At 45.2% G+C, this 23,674-nt stretch overlaps 1 protein-coding gene across 1 annotated transcript; it reads right to left on the bottom strand.

The window, feature by feature from the left end:
* Positions 1-1,220: 1,220 nt before the first annotated feature.
* Positions 1,221-8,784, bottom strand: LOC142204430 (tumor necrosis factor ligand superfamily member 14-like). Its single transcript, XM_075275742.1, has 4 exons — positions 8,563-8,784; positions 5,905-5,947; positions 5,136-5,177; positions 1,221-1,651 (listed from the first exon to the last, which is right to left on the bottom strand). Exons 1-4 carry the CDS (start codon positions 8,782-8,784, stop codon positions 1,221-1,223), a joined length of 738 nt encoding a protein of 245 aa, XP_075131843.1.
* Between the last annotated feature and the right edge of the window lie 14,890 nt (positions 8,785-23,674).

Here is a 23,674-nt window from a genome sequence, read left to right as displayed (position 1 = left end):
TAACTACTATAATACTACTCCTATGTACAAGAATATAACTACTATAATTCTGCTCCTATGTACAAGAATATAACTACTATAATACTACTCCTATGTACAAGAATATAACTACTATAATACTGCCCCTATGTACAAGAATATAACTACTGTAATACTGCTCCTATTTACAAGAATATAACTACTATAATACTACTCCTATGTACAAGAATATAACTACTATAATACTACTCCTGCGTACAATAATATAACTACTATAATACTACATCTATGTACAAGAATATAACTACTATAATACTGCTCCTATGTACAAGAATATAACTACTATAATACTACTCCTATGTACAAGAATATAACTACTATACTACTGCTCCTATGTACAATAATATAACTACTATAATACTACATCTATGTACAAGAATATAACTACTATAATACTACTCCTATGTGAAAGAATATAACTACTATAATACTGCTTCTAAATGTCCACTAATCAATATTTTTTGCTGTGTGATAAATACATTTTGTGGATTGTGACTATCATCCATTCTTCAGTCTCCAGTTGTTACTTTACAGATTAACCAATTCCTCTTATTTTACGTCTTTATTTATTGTAGCTTTATAGAATACAATGTACTGCTATCTGTTGCTATTCACCATTGTCACCCTTCAGACTTAGTCCATACCTTACGTTGCGGTTACCTTACGGTTTTTCTTATGTCCACATTCATAATGTAACATAAAAAAGGACAAAAACATTTGTGATTAAATTAGGGGTTAAATACACAGTATCTGACAAAATCACAAGGACCTGGGTTTTGTTCTTCAAACACCACAGAGAGTACTAGGAGTTCTACTACAGAGTAACATCTTTTGGTTGGTTTTGAGGTGGTGCAGGTGGTTCTTCTCATGTTTATCTTCCCCTCATGGTGGAACCTTCTCTTGAGATGGTCATGGAACATCATGAGAACCAGTAGATCCTTCAAAAGTTTCCTTGATATGGTTTCATTCATCAAGCTTTGAGTAGTGGTAAGTATTTGAGTTTGTTGAAGTTGGTTTGTTGGTCATAATACCAGTCATATTTTTGGGTTGAGTTATCTGTAGACATCTGTCCACCAAGATGTCCCGTTGAGGGATTTGTACTCATGGAGAATTTTTTTGCACCTCTCCATAATTTATTGTACCACATTGAAGGACGTCTTCTGATCACTTTTGTCTTCATCTCATTCCTTTTTCGCGTTCCCAACCATGAACATTCCAAAGAACGTGGCGGTGTCCCCTTGGACACGTATGAGATGTTTTTCCGACATGCTCACATAGACTTCATCACCCTTCGCTAACATGAAGCTCCCAGCTACAAAGCTGTTTCCCCTCCATACCACGGATCCTTGTGTGTCACAAAATCTTCCAACGTCCTCTGTCATGGGTATGTTGAAGTTGGAGCTTCTCTTGAATATTCGATGGGTAAAAAATACATTTTTAGCGTTTGGGGGACATTTAGCTAACCCCATCTGTAGCTTAGAGTATATGAAATATAATCCAGTCTTTGGGCACACAAGTGACCCATTTCTATATTCAACCTCATGAAGGAAGGCGAGGCCTCTGCTATGCTCCCACTGAAGAGGAGAATTTGAAGAACTGTCTACAACGAGACCTGGAAAACAAAAAACAGGATTGGGTCGATATTTCGGCTCCATGTGGTACACAATAGTAGTGTGGTCGTAATGTCATCTCAGGGGTTATTTTACACACCGTTCTATGATATAACCTATGAAATAACCTCTTGCCATGCTCCATTGGATGATGTATGGACACCACCAGAAGAGCGTTGGATCCTACAGACCCATAAGAGATTGGAAATGAGCCAACCAGTCAGTAACGAGTTGGGTTCTTTACGAATTTTCCAAAAATCTGTGTTTCGCGTAATCCTGAAAATTTCGGGGTTTACCACTCATGAATCACCATTATACTCTGGGGTCTCTTCAGACTCATTGATTCAATCATGTGAAAAATATGGAGCCTGAGGATGATTTTAAGAGGTAGTAAACTGGACAACTTCTCAGGACCTCCATTTACTAGGAAGCCTTTGAGAATGAGAATCCAAAAAAAGCAAACCAAAAATATCCCCTATTATATAGCATTGTTTATTGTTATTTTTAGGGATATGGATTGCAGATCGAGATCGGTGACCTCGTGACATTCATCTGATCTTGTTTTCTCTGAAAGTACTGATATTTTGGGTCCTTTGAGGTCCAAGGTGGAGGCCTAGGTGAGGTGCAGTAAGATTATAAACAATGATAATCAACTCTCACCTTTCCTAGGCTCCCTGTCAGCATCTGGTGAGCATTTCCCAATCCTAAATAATATGGGGTGTTTTTGTTTCGCTCTTGGGTTTCTCATTGTCGGAACCATCTCCAAGTGAATGGAGGTCAAGAAAGAAAAATTGCCCAGTTTACTAACTCTTAAAATCATCCCTTGGCTCCATCTTGGAGGTGTCTGGTTGATATTCTTTGAGAGCCATAGCTAGACTTTCCTACGTCTACTGTAATATTGCCAATGCAACTTTGATGAAGGCAAAAGAACTTGATCAAGGCCACCAAAGGCATATACCTGGATGGATCCTATCACCACCATTATGGGACAAAGTGAGAAGATCTGACCAATGAAGAATCCTTGTGAGGAGCTTGGACCTGACCACCCACAATCATAACTAGAGATGAGCGAACAGTGTTCTATCGAACACATGTTCGATCGGATATCAGGGTGTTCGCCATGTTCAAATCGAATCGAACACCACGTGGTAAAGTGCGCCAAAATTCGATTCCCCTCCCACCTTCCCTGGCGCCTTTTTTGCACCAATAACAGCGCAGGGGAGGTGGGACAGGAACTACGACACCGGGGGCATTGAAAAAAATTGGAAAAAGTCATTGGCTGCCGAAATCAGGTGACCTCCATTTTAGACGAATAGTGGATTTCAAATCCGGGTCATATGAGAATGTGAACTTTGTGACTATGAGACAGGGATAGCTGTACAGGCAGGGATAGCTAGGGATAACCTTTATCTAGGGGGGAATGTTATTAAAAATAACTTTTTGGGGCTCTATCGGGTGTGTAATTGTGATTTTTGTGAGATAAACTTTTTCCCATAGGGATGCATTGGCCAGCGCTGATTGGCCGAATTCCGTACTCTGGCCAATCAGTGCTGGCCAATGCATTCTATTAGCTTGATGAAGCAGAGTGTGCACAAGGGTTCAAGCGCACCCTCGGCTCTGATGTAGCAGAGCCGAGGCTGCACAAGGGTTCAAGCGCACCCTCGGCTCTGATGTAGGAGAGCCGAGGGTGCACTTGAACCCTTGTGCACCCTCAGCTCTGCTACATCAGAGCCGAGGGTGCGCTTGAACCCTTGTGCACACTCTGCTTCATCAAGCTAATAGAATGCATTGGCCAGCGCTGATTGGCCAATGTATTCTATTAGCCTGATGAAGTAGAGCTGAATGTGTGTGCTAAGCACACACATTCAGCTCTACTTCATCGGGCTAATAGAATGCATTGACCAGCGCTGATTGGCCAGAGTACGGAACTCGACCAATCAGCGCTGGAGACTGGTGTGGAGCGATCTTAGACTCCGCCTCCTCCAGCAGAGCCAGCGCTGATTGGTCGAGTTCCGTACTCTGGCCAATCAGCGCTGGCCAATGCATTCTATTAGCCCGATGAAGTAGAGCTGAATGTGTGTGCTTAGCACACACATTCAGCTCTACTTCATCAGGCTAATAGAATACATTGGCCAATCAGCGCTGGCCAATGCATTCTATTAGCTTGATGAAGCAGAGTGTGCACAAGGGTTCAAGCGCACCCTCGGCTCTGATGTAGCAGAGCTGAGGGTGCACAAGGGTTCAAGTGCACCCTCGGCTCTCCTACATCAGAGCCGAGGGTGCGCTTGAACCCTTGTGCAGCCTCGGCTCTGCTACATCAGAGCCGAGGGTGCGCTTGAACCCTTGTACACACTCTGCTTCATCAAGCTAATAGAATGCATTGGCCAGCACTGATTGGCCAGAGTACGGAATTCGGCCAATCAGCGCTGGCCAATGCATTCTATTAGCCCGATGAAGTAGAGCTGAATGTGTGTGCTAAGCACACACATTCAGCACTGCTTCATCACGCCAATACAATGCATTAGCCAGTGCTGATTGGCCAGAGTACGGAATTCGGCTAATCAGCGCTGGCTCTGCTGGAGGAGGCGGAGTCTAAGATCGCTCCACACCAGTCTCCATTCAGGTCCGACCTTAGACTCCGCCTCCTCCAGCAGAGCCAGCGCTGATTGGCCGAATTCCGTACTCTGGCCAATCAGCACTGGCTAATGCATTGTATTGGCGTGATGAAGCAGTGCTGTATGTGTGTGCTTAGCACACACATTCAGCTCTACTTCATCGGGCTAATAGAATGCGCTGGCCAATGCATTCTATTAGCGTGAACTGAGTTTGCACAGGGGTTCTAGTGCACCCTCGGCTCTGCTACATCAGATTGCTACATCTGATGTAGCAGTGCCGAGTGTGCATCAGATGTGTAGTTGAGCAAAACTGACTCAGCACTGCTAAGTCTGCATTCGCATAGGAATGCATTGGCCAGCCTTCGGCCAATCAGCGCTGGCTCTGCCGGAGGAGGCGGAGTCTAAGGTCGGACCTGAATGGAGACTGGTGTGGAGCGATCTTAGACTCCGCCTCCTCCAGCAGAGCCAGCGCTGATTGGTCGAGTTCCGTACTCTGGCCAATCAGCACTGGCCAATGCATTTCTATGGGGAAAAGTTAGCTTGCGAAAATCGCAAACTGACAGGGATTTCCATGAAATAAAGTGACTTTTATGCCCCCAGACATGCTTCCCCTGCTGTCCCAGTGTCATTCCAGGGTGTTGGTATCATTTCCTGGGGTGTCATAGTGGACTTGGTGACCCTCCAGACACGAATTTGGGTTTCCCCCTTAACGAGTTTATGTTCCCCATAGACTATAATGGGGTTCGAAACCCATTCGAACACTCGAACATTGAGCGGCTGTTCGAATCGAATTTCGAACCTCGAACATTTTAGTGTTCGCTCATCTCTAATCATAACCTATCTTCATATTTGATCTACCCACCATACATACCTGTAACATGAGCAGATGGCATAGGAGGTCCATCTCTTAAACCTGATAAAAGGGGAAAAAAAGAAGAATCAAAAAAGGAAGAAAATCCTCGTAAAATCTACCCAATACCAATCTCTGCCTTGGCCAGTTCAACTATGTCCTAAGTCACAGAGATATTTCCACTAACAGTCGATTTTGTTCGTGAAATTTGCTCGATCCGATCTTTCCCGATCCTGATCGCTCAACCCTATCCAGTTCTCTTAAAGATCAGAGCTGTACAGTATCCGGCGTGAATGGTAGCCAAGCTGCAGTAGGATGGCTAACCTTCTGCACTATGGACGGAGCTGTCCACTTCCGGAGCTGTCTGTTACGATCAGTTAGTCGTAGATGTTCCCCAACAATCTGATAACCTATTCTGTGGTTTGATCATCAACTTGGACAACCTGTTCAAGGTCTACACTAGGTGCCAAATTATTTTAGTGGTCTGGATCACATAGCCATGAGGTTGGAGTTATGTGCCCAGCATTTTCCAGTTAGGATTCTGAGGGGTTCCAACTAGGGTTGGTCTTGTTCCCCTTCTTTATACACTGCAGTCTTGGATTCCATAAGCAAACTCAACTGAAGATCATGAGGTCCTTGTCACTGACCAGTGAGGTCCCTGAGGTTGGACAGATGTTATGGTGACCTTAACCAGTGCTATCTCCTCTGTGTAGCACTGTGGGCTGATTCATACAACGTCTAAGCCCTCTTGCAGACCCTGGGGCCCACATTCAGCTCTCATGACTCTTACCTTTTCTGGAGATGATCTTCTGTGCAGTAACATTGTCTCTCATCTAGAAGAGATTAAATTCAGAATGTTAGATACAGAACGGGTAACTTATATATAGACCTCTCATTCTGAGAATTCCTATGTGAATATAAGTAATGGGGGGCTTGTGATGTCCTCAGACATGTTTTTAGGCAACTATAGTAGACTATATAACTCACGGCAGGGCTTAATAGGCTGCCCGTTGGTGCGGCACTGACTAGCATTATACATTGCAATGCAGAAGTTTTACAAAGTCTTATAAAGGTGATCCGAGAAAAAAATTGAGCACACAAGGACCATAGACACCATTTGAGGACCAGGCAGAGAGTGTAGTGTATACATGCGGCCAACAAGGACGGGAGGAAACCTCAGATGTTCTTGAGCCCTTGACAGGAAATCACTGTACACAATATACCCCATCTACTGCATTGTCATCTCTTTGAATCTCGCATGGGATAGGTGATATTTGTGGACGTATCCAAAAAGTAATAGACCCCAGTGATAAGTGATGTCTTCATTAATCATCTTCAGACAGGTTCTTCTGCCTCACCATGTGGACTGTGTCAGGGTCAGATGCCCAATTTTGTCCAGATCAAACAAGTGTTTCAAAAATTGATTGCCAAAATGGGTTGGGGTTGAAGATATCATGGCGGTTATCGGCTAGCCATACACTGTAATAGATCATGCTGGCCGAACGGTGGTGCCTCTATGATCACACCACCATAATGTACGGCGGTGGGGCCCAATTACCAGCTCCCATTGCCACAAGTTTATGCATCCAAGAGGGGTTGAAAGACTTTATCGAAAATTTAGGTCAGGTACAAAATGGTGGTGGGTTTAATGGTCAGTCCAGACATATCGTCAAGATGTGTCCTCAAGGACTACAAAGACCAGGGGAGGATTCAGGGTACCAAAGTGGTGGAGCAGGGAGGAACTAATGGGGTAAGCATATTGCAATATTTATATTTATTTTTCGCTCTACATCTTTTGGCAAATTCCAAGAAAATCTTTTTGATGCACATAAAATAAATCTAGGTGGATCTGCTCTTCTGGCAACGTCAAATGGAGTCTGGAAGACCTGATCTTCACAATGGTTTCCATGTTTGGCTGACCTTTAAGGTCTGAGGAGCATTTCCACCTTTACACAGTAAGCCACTGGACTCAGGGGTCAACACATACTGCTGTCTAATACTATTTAACCAACCATGGGTCATGTATGACCTCCTCATGCTCGGGTTCAGGCTCTTGTGTTTCCTCCTACGTTCCAAAAACATCCCAATAGATCTTTGACCCTAATGTGAACTTTGACTGAATGTATAAGTAGAAGCTGCACCTAGGCCAAAGTGTTCAAGGGTGGTCAATGTCATCTCTGCCCCATAAACCACGAGGCACATGGAAGTTAGGAATTATTACTTATATTAGGAACAGAAGAAGTTGTTAGTGCGTGACAACCTTGGAATAGAATGAGGTCCTGTATACCATACAGAGAAGATGGCGGCCTAGACTCGTTGCTGGATTTCCTGGTAAGCATATCTCTTGTAATGGTTCAGCACTGGAGTGGGCCGAGGGTGGGAGAGACTCACTAAGTACTAGAGGTTCCCCTGAACACGTCTTAGTTTGTGACTAGTAGTGTTCTCCATGTTCTCTGTAGGCTTCTGCTTTCTATGGAGATGCCACGTGGCCTCATTTTTAGAAGATGGCCCATACATCACACATGTACTATGAGGCACCAGAAACCACCTTCACATTGTGAACCTCCACACTTTTAAGGGACCCCATGACGTGTCACAGTACTGATGTTCTCTAACGTGGCAATGGGATCATGGGGCCCCCTAAACAGCCAGGCCTGGTACCCCAGTCAGTGGTGCACCCCCCTATAGTTACACCTCTGGGTTACACAGGAAATATGGCAAAAAGTCAAAAAGACTCAGAGACACGAGACGTAAAGTCTCACAAGAGAAGTGCAAGAAATAGAACAGTACAACACGCGAGAGCCAATGTATCCAATCCTGTCATGTGTGATACTGTCTGCTGAGCTGTGTATCTAATCCTATCATGTGTGATACTGTATACTGAGCTGTGTATCTAATCCTATCCTGTGTGATACTGTATACTGAGCTGTGTATCTAATCCTATCCTGTGTGATACTGTATACTGAGCTGTGTATCTAATCCTATCCTGCGTGATACTGTATACTGAGCTGTGTATCTAATCCTATCCTGCGTGATACTGTATACTGAGCTGTGTATCTAATCCTATCCTGTGTGATACTGTATACTGAGCTGTGTATCTAATCCTATCCTGCGTGATACTGTATACTGAGCTGTGTATCTAATCCTATCCTGCGTGATACTGTATACTGAGCTGTGTATCTAATCCTATCCTGTGTAATACTGTCTCCTGATCCAGGGTACCTAAGTCTACTATTGGTGATGCCCCGTGTACTGGTGTATCCAAGCGTATCATGGGTAACACTTTCTGCTGAGTGGCTGTATCTAAGCCCATCAGGTGAGTATCTAAGCCCACCTTGTGTGATACAGCCTAAACCTAGAGGAGTCTCTGGACACCAGGTCCATTGCACATTGCAGCCCATTCGGCCACGTTCCTCCCATTGACCCCCTTTGTAGACGGAGAACTCACCATATCCTGGGTCGCCCTTAATTTGGCCTCCACCTGCTTTAAGATGTAGATTTCGGAGGCTGCTCCACACAAGGCCAGCAGAGAGAAGGCGACCAGCACCATCTGGATCAGAACCAGGCTCTTGTCACTCTTCTTCTTTACCTTGGGGGGCCAAGGGGCCGCAGACTGGCCATGGTCTTCCACCGAGAAGACGGACATTGGAGGTTGGCCATACCTGTCCATCACTACTGGAGCACTAGGGGCTTGTGTAGTGAGGCGGCAGCAGTGACACAGATCTCCGACACCAGGGGGAGGCGACAGCGGGGGAGTTACAGATTGTGACCACAAAGAGGGAAATTCATCCGACACAAGAAGTGCACAGTCACCCGAGACACATGTAGCAGAGCCGTACCTGTCCTAGATCCTGCAGTACAATGGAAAACTGCACCGCGGAAACTTCAACGCATCACACTGGATGAACGCAGCCGAATTATCAGATAGACCTGCACTGTATGGCCAAAAGTATGTGAACCCCCCCTGCTGAGCACTTAAAGGGAATGTGACACCCCTTTATTTTATTATCTATTTATTAAAACCAGATTCTGTACGCTTTGCAGCAATAGTCATGGCTACAGGCAGCAATAGTCTGGACATGTATCACTATAGTCCCTATATTGTCAGTAATGCTGGTGTTATCTATAGAAATCTTCTATCTTCTATTGGGATCCTGTCTGTAATGTAAACGAGCTGACTTCTGCATAGAAAACGGAATTTGGCAAGTGGCTGCCTATTATTAGGCTTAGTGGCCAGAGTGAAAATTGCAGGATATAGTTCTTATTTCTCAATATAGATGGTGACATGGAAAACTAAAACAAATCTATATTAAAAAATGAAAAATTGGTTTAAAAATGTTCTGGAAACAGCCACAAATACATGTAACCCCTATAGATATGGATGTCGTAGTGTAGGTTTGGTGACTTATGGCACTGTATAGGATGTCACCTTGGCTAGATCGACCACCATGCTCCTATTGACATCAGTGAGAGCTGAGCTGCAGTAACACCGCCCGGCCACTAGAAAGGGCATGGCGCTATCTGATTCCAGCTCAGTGCAGTGTATAGTACGGGGATCAGAATCAATCCCAAATTCCTGATCCGTGTGGGCGCCGGCTGTCAGCTCCCCAACCAATCAGATATTCATAGATTCACTCTACCTAAATCTAAAGTACCCAATATGGATGGAGTTACCCTTTAAAAGGTTTGATCAGTGGAGTGAAGAGGTCACGGCTCTTTCATTGTTGTTTTCAAAAACAGCGCTATCCTTACAAGTGTGGCTGTGTCTGGTACTGCAGCTCAGCCTGATGAAGTGAATGGTGGAGGTCCAAGGGATAGGCCATTATTTACTATCTCGCTGCCCTCCAGAAACGCTGGTTCTGATCATATGATTCAGGGGTCAAAATCACAACGGATCCCCCGGGTCCATCATCAAAAGTCCTCCAGATCAGATAAAATTCCTTGGATAACCCCTTTAAGTTCTAGACAGCCCCTTTAAGGAATTGTAAATTTGTTTCAGTGGCAGCAAGCAGTGACTGTACGGTTTATTTACATAAAATGGACAATCCCTTTAAGAAGCTACTATACCATGACTCAGTATATAATTCTACATAACGTCCTCGGTTTTTCCTTCCTCGTTGTCTGTTTCTCAGAAAGCTGGGTGACGGCTAATACACCTGCTATAATAGTTCCCACGCTCTCTTTCCTGAGATAATATGGTTTGATAGCAGGTAATATAAATATCACCTCTGCTACATCAGGAAGTGGTGCAGAGAGGAGAGTGTTTGTGGTTATCTGTATAGCTGTATATGGGCTTCTATATGTGACATCTCACCGCATATGAACCATTGTGTCAGCAGTTATATGGAAACCTTAATACCCCACAATCCAGGCCAGCGAGTGCACAGGCAATCCTGTAAGAGATACGGCCATCCATGGAGGTATATACAGGTTCTGTATGGTATCCTGCAGTACCTTTACCCCTGTATGGTAACTTGCAGTACCTTTACCCCTGTGTGGTAACCTGCAGTACCTTTACCCCTGTATGGTAACCTGCAGTACCTTTACCCCCGTATGGTAACCTGCAGTACCTTTACCCCTGTGTGGTAACCTACAGTACCTTTACCACTGTATGGTATCCTGCAGTACGTTTACCCGTGTATGGTAACCTGCAGTACCTTTAACCCTGTATGGTAACCTGCAGTACCTTTACCCCTGTGTGGTAACCTGCAGTACCTTTACCCCTGTATGGTAACCTGCAGTACCTTTACCCCTGTATGGTAACCTGCAGTACCTTTACTCCTGTATGGTAACCTGTAGCACCTTTACTACTGTATGGTAACCTGCAGTACCTTTACCCCTGTATGGTAACCTACAGTACCTTTACCACTGTATGGTATCCTGCAGTACGTTTACCCGTGTATGGTAACCTGCAGTACCTTTAACCCTGTATGGTAACCTGCAGTACCGTTACCCCTGTGTGGTAACCTGCAGTACCTTTACCCCTGTATGGTAACCTGCAGTACCTTTACCCCTGTATGGTAACCTGCAGTACCTTTAACCCTGTATGGTAACCTGCAGTACCTTTAACCCTGTATGGTAACCTGCAGTACCTTTACCCCTGTATGGTAACCTGGGGTACCTTTTCCACCGTATGGTAACCTGGGGTACCTTTACCCCTGTATGGTAACCTGCAGTACCTCTACCCCTGTATGGTAACCTGCAGTACCTTTACTCCTGTATGGTAACCTGCAGTACCTTTACCCCTGTATGGTAACCTGCAGTACCTTTACTCCTGTATGGTAACCTGCAGTACCTTTACCCCTGTATGGTAACCTGCAGTACCTTTACTCTGTATGGTAACCTGTAGCACCTTTACTACTGTATGGTAACCTGCAGTACCTTTACCCCTGTATGGTATCCTGCAGTACCTTTACTCCTGTATGGTAACCTGTAGTACCTTTACCCCTGTATGGTATCCTGCAGTACCTTTACCCCTGTATGGTATCGTGCAGTACCTTTACCCCTGTATGGTATCCTGCAGTATGTTTACCGCTGTATGGTATCCTGCAGTACCTTTACCCCTGTATGGTATCCTGCAGTACCTTTACCCCTGTATGGTAACCTGTAGTACCTTTACCCCTGTATGGTATCCTGCAGTATGTTTACCGCTGTATGGTATCCTGCAGTACCTTTACCCCTGTATGGTATCGTGCAGTACCTTTACCGCTGTATGGGAACCTGTAGTACCTTTACCCCTGTATGGTAACCTGCAGTACCTTTACCCCTGTATGGTAACCTGCAGTACCTTTACCCCTGTATGGTAACCTGTAGTACCTTTACCCCTGTATGGTATACCTGCAGTACCTTTACCCCTGTATGGTAACCTGCAGTACCTTTACCCCTGTATGGTAACCTGCAGACCCCTCACACTCTTATCTCCCTCTATCAATTCATTAATTCATTAAATCCAAGCCCTTTCTCCAGTCCTACATCCACAACCTTTCCATCTGTGTATTATTACCTATCTTTCTCAGTCTGACCATCTAAGACCTGATCTGTCTAATCTCTCCCCACAAAATGAGCACCTTCTCCATCAGCCTGGGCTTTCTATACTGTCTGATTTACCAATGACCTTAGACCTGTTAGTTCTTTGTGATTTGCTCTCCGCTGTCTTAAGGACTTCCATATTCTTCCTCATTTATGACTGGTTTTAGTACCTATGGCAGCCCACAAGGGTGCCAAGGGGTAGTACCGAATCCATGAGGAGGTGTAGCTGATTCGCTCAGCTCTACTCAACCTTATCTGGATTATCAAATGTTGGATGGTGCAATACCATCAAGTAGATATTGGATGAATTAGGTGGTAAAGGAGCTGACCTATATCCGTCCACCATGTCCTCCAGGCCGTCATTAGATCCCCGTGACATGTGCTGGTGTAAGCAGTCAGCGCTCGTATTGTGCAGCTTGTGGCCTCCGCTCTGCTCTTGACCTCGTTTTATCATCTGTTTCTTCTCTGACCCATCTTTCTTCCTGTTTCCTTTCTCTATGCGTCATACATCATCTTGTGTTTGGCCTTATTGGCCTTGACTTCCTGCCCACCGGGGTCTTACGCCGATACTTCATTATAAATGATCTTTCGTGTCTGGTTCAGGTCTCGGCAAAACCAAAAAGCAAAATATTGTCACTTGTAGATGACTGAGGGTAATGCTGAGTATTAGGAAAGCTCTACGGTAGAGATGGGTGAGTAATATTCGATCTAATACCTCCCCTGCATAGTTATTGGTGTAAAAAAGCGCCAGGGAAGGTGAGAGGGGCATCGAATTTTTACTGCGTTGACCGCGTGGTATTTGACCAAGTACACCAATAACTATGCAGGAGAGGTATTAGATCGAATACTGCTCGCTCATCTCTACTCTACGGTATTATCTCAGTATGCACACTGTATGGACATGCAGTGGCGCAACTAGGAATGGTGGGGCCCCGTGGCGAACCTTTGACATGCCCCCCCCCCCCCCCCGACCGACACCGAAGACCCTGACCAACCCCCCCCCCCCTCGCCACATTGCTGCGCACACTATCATGCCCCATAGTTGCCCCTGCACACAGCATTATACCTCATAGTGGCCCCTTCACCCAGTATTATGCCCCATAGTGGCCCCATCACCCAGTATTATGCCCCATAGTGGCCCCATCACCCAGTATTATGCCCCATAGTTGCCCCTGCACACAGCATTATACCCCATAGTGGCCCCATCACCCAGTATTATGCTCCATTGTGGACACCCATTAACAGTTATTCAGACCCCAGAGTATAATAACCGGAGACTGAGAGGGGGATACAAACATAAACACTGTTACTTACCTCTCCCTGCGTTCCCCGCTGTCGGCCATCTTCAATGATGTCAGGGACATCATGTGACCGGGGGCCTGCGTCGCAATGCATAAGGATGCAGGCCCTGGTCATGTGACGTCTGAGACGTCACACAAGTAGGCCCCGAAGCCTTCATGGAGCGTGGAGAGGTAAGTAACACTGTATGTTATGTTCCGTTACCTCTCCTGGGCCTCCGATCATTATACTAGGGGGTCTGAAAAGACCCCTGAGTATAATAATGATGTTTGCATGGCCCGCGGTGTCACTTACCGATCCCGGCCCCTGCCAGGATAGGTAAGTAAGCAGGGCCCGTTACCGGCTGGAGTAACTCCAGCCGGTAACGGCCTATTAAAAAAAAAAAAAAAAAAACACAGCGGTACCGGCTGTCACCGGTCCCTAATGTCCCGGGCCCTGTGGCAGCTGCCTCCGCTGCTTCCCCAGTAGTTATGCCACTGATTGTATGAGAACAACTTACCTACTGTATAGGTATTAGAGGTTCACTGACTGTATGCTGTATTGGCAATGTGTGTATATGGAATAGGAATATTCTGCCACCGGTCTATATTGTTCAGAGACACAATGACTGCTCAAAACTAAGTATGTGGCCAACAAGGAAACCATCGTCTACTGCCTGCACTATGTAATCCTTCTGTCTGAGCGGCTTTGGTAACAACTTGTTCGGTGACTGATGATCCTTGGCAGTCTAGTGGCTGACTATCCTTAGTAGTCTAGTATCTGATGATCCTGGTAGTTTGGTGAATCATGATTTCTAGTAATCTAGTGGGTAATGATCCCTGGTGGTCTAGCAGTTGATGATGCACAGTCTAGTGGCTGATGATGCCCAGTAGTCTGGCTGATGACCTCATTACCTAGTAGTCTAGTGGCTGATGATCCGTAGTAGTCTAGTGGCTGAATATCCCAAGTAATCTAGTAAATGATGAATCCTGGAAGTCTAGTAGCTGACTATCCATAGTAGTCTACTGGTTGATGATACTCGGTACTCTAGTGGCTGAATGTCCCAAGTAGTCTAGTAACTGATGAATTCTGGTAGTTTAGTGGCTGATGATCCCTAGGAATCTAGTGGGTGATTATTCTTGGTGGTCTAGCAGTTGATGATCCCTAGTAGTCTAGTGGCTGATAATCCCTGTTGGCCTAGTAGCTAATGATCCTTGGTAGTCTTGTGGCTAAATATCCCAAGTAGTCTAGTGGCTGATGATCCCCGGTAGTCTAGTGGCTGATGATCTCCAGTAGTCTAGTGGCTGATCATCCACAGGAGTCTAGTGGCTGATGATCCCCGGTAGTCTAGTGGCTGATGATCCCCGGTAGTCTAGTGGCTGATGATCCCCAGTAGTCTAGTGGCTAATGATCCCCGGTAGTCTAGTGGCTGATGATCTCCAGTAGTCTAGTGGCTGATGATCCACAGGAGTCTAGTGGCTGATGATCCCCGGTAGTCTAGTGGCTGATGATCCCCGGTAGTCTAGTGGCTGATGATCCCCGGTAGTCTAGTGGCTGATGATCCCCGGTAGTCTAGTGGCTAATGATCCCCGGTAGTCTAGTGGCTGATGATCCCCGGTAGTCTAGTGGCTGATGATCCCCGGTAGTCTAGTGGCTGATGATCCCAAGTAGTCTAGTGGCTGATAATCCCTGGTAATGTAGTGGCTAATGATCCCCAGTAGTCTAGAGGCTGACTATCCCAAGTAGTCTAATGGCTGATAATCCCCAGTAGTCTAGTGGCTGATGATCCCCAGTAGCCTAGTGGCTGATGATCCCAAATAGTCTAGTGGCTGATGATCCCCAGTAGTGTAGTGGCTGATGATCCCAAATAGTCTAGTGGCTGATGATCCCAAATAGTCTAGTGGCTGATGATCCCTGGTAGCCTAGTGGCTGATGATCCCTGGTAGCCTAGTGGTTGATGATCCCTGGTAGTCTAGTGGCTGATGATCCCTGGTAGCCTAGTGGCTGATGATCCCCGGTAGCCTAGTGGCTGATGATCCCTGGTGTTCTATTAATCCATGGTGACTAAGTAGTTTATATCTTATTTGGAGACTACTTTACTAGATTCCTACAGGGGATTGTATACTTTCAGATACCTCCACTCCAGCTTGATACAGTTAACTTCCCTGTCCATCAGGATGCATGTCCCCACCAGTCAGACACTTCTCGCCTGACTAAATATCCTCATATTGCGCACTACAACATCATATTTTGCTCCAGATTTTGGGTAATTTACATTAGTTGGCTCAGAACAGGACAGGAAACACAATATACAGAATAAATGCTCTTCTTCAGAGTGTTTTTGGTTTTTACACCCCCTCATTTTCCGTAAACAAGATGAAACAAACCGGCCAGATCTTAAGACGACTCGTGGCTTCTTCTAATACCTTGGGTTTCCGAATAAATTTCCCAAATGAGTTTCTCTTTTGGTCCTCCTACACCTCTCTCCTTTCCCCTCTCTTAATGGCGGTGATATTCTCCAGCCCTATAATATAACGTTCCCTTCCATTATGAGCCTTGTATGCATTGTTTTACAGTGCGGAAACAACACGCGGTGTCATGACATGTAGAGGTGCTAACCACATGTTCCTCTGGTCAGTAAGAAGCGCCGAAGCACAGCGTTGATAAACAACAGTAAGATACAACTCTTCAGACAAGCGAAGAACCCACATGGGCAAAAATATTTTGTAATTACTGTATTTTTAATTAACCATTGCCAGTGTGGCCGTAACGCCCACCATTGGGTTCCAACGGCTCAATCTAAATGGAAGGAGGGGGGTGTCATGTATTTGTAGCTTATTTTAGACTGATAAGTCTATGTTCACATCTTTCTTGGAGGTTCTATCAGGAGGCTCCATCCCAGATTCTATCTAAAAGTCCTATACGCAAGAAAAATGGGAAACGATATAATGGATACCCAACGGCCTTGGCTAAACTAAGATACCTAGTCAATGGAAGCTTCTCTTTCTTCATCCGTAACCCAACAAGAAGGTATTGAATTTCCTGGTCAGATTCCCAGTTTGCATCCTCCAAAATAGTCACCAATTGGTGGCAGTATGTTACAAGCCAAGGATGAGAATAAGTCATTCTCAGAAGATATTTCAGGGGTCTAAACCTGATGGTCAAACTATAAGTACAAGGCAACAGTGAGCAAGATAGAAGAAGAATCAAGAAGCAAGGCTAGGGTCAAGGTCAACGTCAAGATCAAAACACAAGTTACCTAGCTCAGATACAATGTACCGTATTCAGAGACAAAGGTTAAAGATATTCAATATTAAACCTTCTACCATGTGTTATCATCAGACTAGGCTGGTTGTCACAGCTGTCCCACGACTATGCCCGTAGGAATGGACCAAGCAACGGAACGGACAAAGCCCTTGTAAAATAAAAAAGAATAATATGTTTCTACATCATCCACTGGTCTAACATCTAACAACCTCCAACCCACTTGAAGGAACCAAGATGTTACTGTAGCAAATCAAACTGGTTTCCCTGCCACAAAACTTAATTCAACTCCTAACTCTTAGGGCTCCTAGGAACCTATCTATAAAACATAGTGTAGAACACTGTCAGGGCTCCTAGGAACCTATCTATAAAACATAGTGTAGAACACTGTCAGGGCCCCTAGGAACCTATCTATAAAACATAGTGTAGAATACTCTTAGGACTCCTAGGAACCTATCTATAAAACATAGTGTAGAATACTGTCAGGGCTCCTAGGAACCTATCAATAAAACATAGTGTAGAACACTGTCAGGGCTCCTAGGAACCTATCTATAAAACATAGTGTAGAACACTGTCAGGGCTCCTAGGAACCTATCTATAAAACATAGTGTAGAACACTGTCTGGGCCCCTAGGAACCTATCTATAAAACATAGTGCAGAATACTGTCAGGGCTCCTAGGAACCTATCTATAAAACATAGTGTAGAACACTGTCTGGGCCCCTAGGAACCTATCTATAAAACATTGTGTAGAATACTGTCAGGACTCCTAGGAACCTATCTATAAAACATAGTGTAGAATACTGTCTGGGCCCCTAGGAACCTATCTATAAAACATAGTGTACAATACTCTTAGGACTCCATTGAACCTATCAAATAAAACATAGTGTAGAACACTGTCTGGGCCCCTAGGAACCTATCTATAAAACATAGTGTAGAACACTCTTAGGGCTCCTAGGAACCGATCTATAAAACATAGTGTAGAATACTCTTAGGGCTCCTAGGAACCTATCTATAAAACATAGTGTAGAATACTGTCAGGACTCCTAGGAACCTATCTATAAAACATAGTGTAGAATACTCTTAGGGCTCCTAGGAACCTATCTATAAAACATAGTGTAGAATACTGTCAGGGCTCCTAGGAACCTATCTATAAAACATAGTGTAGAATACTCTTAGGGCTCCTAGGAACCTATCTATAAAACATAGTGTAGAATACTGTCAGGGCTCCTAGGAACCTATCTATAAAACATAGTGTAGAATACTGTCAGGGCTCCTAGGAACCTATCTATAAAACATAGTGTAGAACACTGTCAGGGCTCCTAGGAACCTATCTATAAAACATAGTGTAGAACACTCTTAGGGCTCCTAGGAACCTATCTATAAAACATAGCGTAGAATACTCTTAAGTCTCCTAGATACCTATCTATAAAACATAGTGTATAACACTGTCAGGGCTCCTAGATACCTATCTATAAAACATAGTGTATAACACTGTCAGGGCTCCTAGACACCTATCTATAAAACATAGTGGTTTTTGAGGTGGAGATGACACAGGTGCATGAGTGACTGAATATGGGGGATGAAGGAAGGTCTGAGTCAAACAACCCATGCTGCCTGGGAGTTATAGTAAGGCCTGAGACTACAATGGATATATCAGGGACAGATCTGTTAGATGGTGGAAACAGTAGTAGTTCAGTCTTAGAGAGATTTAGTATCAGATAGAGTGAGGACATGATATTAGAGACAGCAGAGAGACAGTCGCTGGTGTTCTGTATGAGTGCAGGGGTGATGTCATGGGAAGATGTGTATAATTGGGTGTCATCAGCATAGAGATGGTACCTGAAGCCAAATCTGGCAATGGTTTGTCCAATGGGGGCTGTGTAGAGAGAAAATAGCAGGGGGCCTAGGACCGAGCCCTGAGGAACCCCAACAGCAAGGGAAAGCGGGGAGGAAACAGAGCCCGCAAATGATACACTGAAAGTGGGGTCTGAGAGATAAGAGGAGAACCAGGAGAGCGCAGTGTCATTGAGGCCGACTGAGCGGAGCATAGTGAGGAGGAGATGATGGTCAACAGTGTCAAAAGCTGCAGAGAGGTCCAGTAGAATAAGAAGAGAGAAGTCACCATTGGATTTAGCCGTCAGGAGATCATTGGAGACTTTAGTAAGGGCCGTTTCAGTAGAGTGCATTGACCAGTCCCCAGTGGCCCCTCACTGCAGTTGTGCTATAGGAATATGATTGCTCCATTCACAATGGGGGACAACAGTATGTCATTGTCCTGGTCGGTGGGGATCTCAGAGATGAGCGAACCTCACAAAATTAATTTAGAAAATGGATAGAACTTGCTATTACTATACTGTTCTGTGTGACATAAGTGACGCCACCAAGCAATCCCCTCCTAATATACCCTAGTAAGGACTGAATTCTGCTCTTAAAGGGGTTTTCTCATCACAGACTATCCCTGAGAACTGTCATGGTGATTCAGCAGGCAGCAGTGGCCACTACAGGAGAGATAAGGTATTGCATAACGGCCATTCAGATGAAACAGAGTCCATGAAATATATAAACAGCTTGAGTATGACGGGGCGGGGACTGCTGTCTGTCATCGGCTCATGGAGGGGGGTCCGGGGCAAAGAAACTCTTCTCTATGACACCCACATGTGTATTTTATAAAGGTTATTCTGAGGGCAAATAAAGGATCTGACGTAGTTGTCAAAGTTTATTGAGGTGGGGCTTGTTATGGGTTGGGATCTGTCCCTAATATCCAGACCCCTTATTCGGACCCCAAACTGAAGCCTATAATAATAAAAACCCCTTATCCAGACCCCAATATTCAGCCTGTAGACCCACCAACATTAGTTAGATCAGGGGTCAGGTTTTATATACGGAACATCAGGTTATTGGCACCAGTACAGAACCAGCACTATACAATGATGCAGGGTTCCTATACACCTACAGATGTAGCAGAGCTGACCTTGTCAGATAGAACATGTCATAAGTATCTGTGGTTTGCCATATGGCTTCCAGTAAACCTACCGCCTATAGCTCTGCTACATCTGAATACAGAGAAAATCTTTGTGAGGTTACGATTTTAGAATTGGGGCATTACCTGGAATAGAACAGACACAGACTCATCCTGCAAGATGTGCGGAGTGTCCTCTAGTGGTGACAAAGGAAACTACATGAGGAGAAGCATCTGGTGGACTCTCTTATATACACTTATATAATAATAATATAATAAATTTTATTTCTATAGCGCCAACATATTCCGCAGCGCTGTACAATTTGTAGGGTTCAAATCCAGACAGAAAGATACATTACAAAGAAAATCATTTCACACAATGGGACTGAGGGCCCTGCTCGCAAGAGCTTACAATCTATAAGGTAGAGGGGGTGACACAAGAGGTAAATTGCTTATACAGAGGTCAGACACTTTTGTAATAGAGGTGACTGTCATTGCATAAACATAAGACTTTATGAGCAGTTGAAAGTCATGTCCTGTAACATGTGGATGGAGCTTGGACAGATAAAGTTATCCTTAGATGGCCTCATATCATGTAGGGAAATGTGGGAGCGGAGACAGAGGAGGGTTAAGGGTTTATGTTAGACATTGTGATCGGCCTGTCTGATAAGATGTGTCTTTAGTTTGCGTTTGAAACTGTAGAAATTGGGAGTTACTCTGATTGTCCGGGGTAGAGCATTCCAGAGAAGTGGTGCAGCTCGGGAGAAGTCTTGTATACGAGCGTGGGAGGTTCTGATAATAGAGGATGTAAGTGTTAGATCATTGAGTGAGCGGAGAGCACGGGTTGGGCAGTAGACAGAGATGAGGGAGGAAATGTAGGGAGGTGCGGCATTATGGAGAGCCTTGTGGATGAGGGTGATAACGTTATATTTTATTCTATATTGAATAGGCAGCCAATGTAGTGACTGGCAGAGACCAGAGGCATCGCTGTAGCGTCTAGCCTGGTAGATGAGCCTGGCCGCTGCATTCAGAATAGATTGTAGAGGGGAGAGTTTAGTGAGGGGAAGACCGATTAGTAAGGAGTTACTGTAGTCAAGGCGAGAATGAATCAGAGAGACAATAAGTGTCTTTAGTGTATCTCTGGTAAGGAAAGGGCGTATTCTGGAGATGTTTTTGAGGTGGAGGTGACATGAACGTGCAAGTGATTCAATATGAGGGGTGAAGGAAAGGTCTGCGTCAAACATGACCCCGAGGCAGCGGGCCTGCTGCCTAGGAGTTATAGTAAGGCCTGAGACTGCAATGGATATATCAGGGACAGATCTGTTAGATGGTGGAAACAGTAGTAGTTCAGTGTTGGAGAGATTTAGTTTCAGATAGAGAGAGGACATGATATTTGAGACAGCAGAGAGACAGTTGCTGGTGTTCTGTATGAGTGCAGGGGTGATGTCACGGGAAGATGTGTATAATTGGGTGTCATCAGCATAAAGATGGTACCTGAAGCCAAATCTGGCAATGGTTTGTCCAATGGGGGCTGTGTAGAGAGAAAAGAGGAGGGGGCCTAGGACCGAGCCCTGAGGAACCCCAACAGCAAGGGAAAGCGGGGAGGAAACAGAGCCTGCGAATGATACACTGAAAGTGGGGTCTGAGAGATAAGAGGAGAACCAGGAGAGCGCAGTGTCATTGAGGCCAACTGAGTGGAGCATAGTGAGGAGGAGATGATGGTCAACAGTGTCAAAGGCTGCAGAGAGGTCCAGTAGAATAAGAAGAGAGAAGTCACCATTGGATTTAGCCATTAGGAGATCATTGGAGACTTTTGTGAGAGCCGTTTCAGTAGAGTGCAGAGCACGGAAACCAGATTGTAAGGGGTCAAGCAGAGAGTTAGCAGAGAGATAGCGGATTAGACGAGAATAGACCAGGCGTTCCAAGAGTTTAGAGATGAAGGGGAGGTTAGAGACGGGTCGATAGTTAGCAGCACAGGATGGATCCAGGGAGGGTTTTTTCAACAGCGGAGTTATAACAGCATGCTTGAAGGAGGATGGGAAGATTCCAGAAGAGAGAGAGAGGTTAAATATTTTAGTAAGGTAAGTTGTGACAGCAGGGGACAGAGATTGGAGAAGGTGTAAGGGGAAGGGATCACTACTGCAGGTTGTAGGGCGAGATGAAGAAAGTAGTTGGGAGACTTCCTCTTCTGTAACAGGTTCAAAAGATGAGAATGGACAGTCTGAAGTGCGATTGATGAGGTTATCAATGCCACCTGGGGCTTGGGCAGTAATTTCCTGACGGATCGTATCAATTTTATCATGGAAATAAGTGGCAAGGTCATCGGCACTAAGGTCTGTGAATGGCGTCTGCACCTTTGGTGTGAGTAAGGAGTGAAAAGTTTCAAAAAGCTTTTTAGGGTTGTTGGAGAGAGAAGAGATGAGGGCGGTGAAGTAGTCTTGTTTGGCGAGGTAAAGGGCAGAACTATATGTTTTAAGCATAAATTTGAAGTGGAGGAAATCTGCAGGTGAACGTGATTTTCTCCAGAGACGTTCGGCACACCTAGAGCACCGCTGAAGAAATCGTGTCTGTGGCGTGTGCCAGGGCTGCTGCCTCCTATGTGGGACTTTACAAGTGGAGGGGGGAGCCACCTCATCCAATGCATTTTTAAGGGTTTCATTATAGTGACTGGTGGCCAGATTGGGACAGGAGATTGAGAAGATGGGGGACAGAGAGGACTGTAGAGTATCTGAGAGGTGCTGGGTGTCGATAGCACGTAAGTTCCTATATGTGTAATATGAAGGTCATCTCCTTATATAAGGGCATCACCTGAATAGGAGCGGGGTGGTGGTTGTGGCCCTCCACAGTGTCCTGATGTAGACCCAGATGAAGTAATCTACAAAAAAAATACCGCCCCCAGATGGAAGTGTTGGATTGCTGCAAAACGTGTCCTGCAGTGAAGCTTTGGACAGATATGTAAATGATTACAGGAGGGGTCTGGTTAGACACTGGGTCTTGCCACAAGAGGCCATAAAATACTCTTGCAGGCTACTTTTGGGTAGTGTACCTCTTGGTGAGAGATCACTGACTACAAGACATTCCTCTACAACACACTCAAAGACGCTGTTTCCCATTTGAGTAGCCGGACTGTGATTTCGACGACCAGCCTGCCATCTGAGATGTTCTGACCTAGCTGTTAGAAGGTGTTGGGGCGGCGGTTACGTGAGGGCGCACATCCGCTAAAAACGCTGCAGACCTGATGGATCACCTTAAGGGAGGATCTTTTGATCCCACAGTTTCCTTGTGCCCCACCCAGACACAAGGGGCGCTTTCATCACACCCCTGTCACTGCCTGAACAATTTCCAGGCACTTAGCAGAAGGAAATTTGGTCATGGTGCCCATTGTCCTGCCAGTGACAGCAGCCACCATCACCTTTGTTCTTCACCTTGTACCCAGGCCGGAGATGGCCCAACAGGGTCCTAGAGCCTTGTCTACAACATTGTGGCCTTTTTTTCCAAGCCTCCCTTTGCCCACATTTGTGATTTTGGGAACCCAAGCAAAATTGTGTCTGAGGACCCAAAACGTTTAGGCCATGTCCAAATTGCCCCCTCCCGATTGTAGGTTAAAAAGATTATTGCCACCTGTAATGGCCTCCATATACTGTATTGCCCCCTTTATTGACTCATACGGTATATACACCCCTTGACTGGCCCTCTCACAGTACATTGTCCCTTCCTTGACCCCCCCCACACACACACACACATAACATTGTCTCCTCCCCCCACACACAGTGACACATTAGGCTGAAAACTATTGGATTATTATTGGATATTCCAATGGGTAACAGTCCATATCTGGCTGCCCCATCCCTAATTCTGTCTAGTCCCACTTCCACCTTGACCTCCAGGGGTGCTACATGTTACTTCCCAAAGCTTGAGAACAAGAGATCACCCAGCCAAGAGTGTCAGCCTAGGATATAGAGCAGCTAACATATCCTGCCCTTTCCAAAAGCCAGCGCCATTATTGTACGGGCAGTGGCTAGACAAGTC

This window comes from Leptodactylus fuscus, chromosome 5 (genome assembly GCF_031893055.1).
Source record: "Leptodactylus fuscus isolate aLepFus1 chromosome 5, aLepFus1.hap2, whole genome shotgun sequence".
Lineage (NCBI taxonomy): Eukaryota > Metazoa > Chordata > Amphibia > Anura > Leptodactylidae > Leptodactylus > Leptodactylus fuscus.
The sequence above is the reverse complement of the archived record's forward strand: the minus strand, read 5'-3'. Positions and strand labels throughout refer to the sequence as shown.

Bases quoted from the DNA above. Each gene is read 5' to 3' on its own strand.
- LOC142204430 (XM_075275742.1), bottom strand. From the start codon at position 8,784: ATGGACAGGTATGGCCAACCTCCAATGTCCGTCTTCTCGGTGGAAGAC. The intron at 5,948-8,562 runs GTGAGTTCTCCG...AATCTCTTCTAG, and splicing joins TAAGGGCGACCCAGGATATG to ATGAGAGACAATGTTACTGC. The intron at 5,178-5,904 runs GTAAGAGTCATG...CCCTTTTATCAG, and splicing joins GAAGATCATCTCCAGAAAAG to GTTTAAGAGATGGACCTCCT.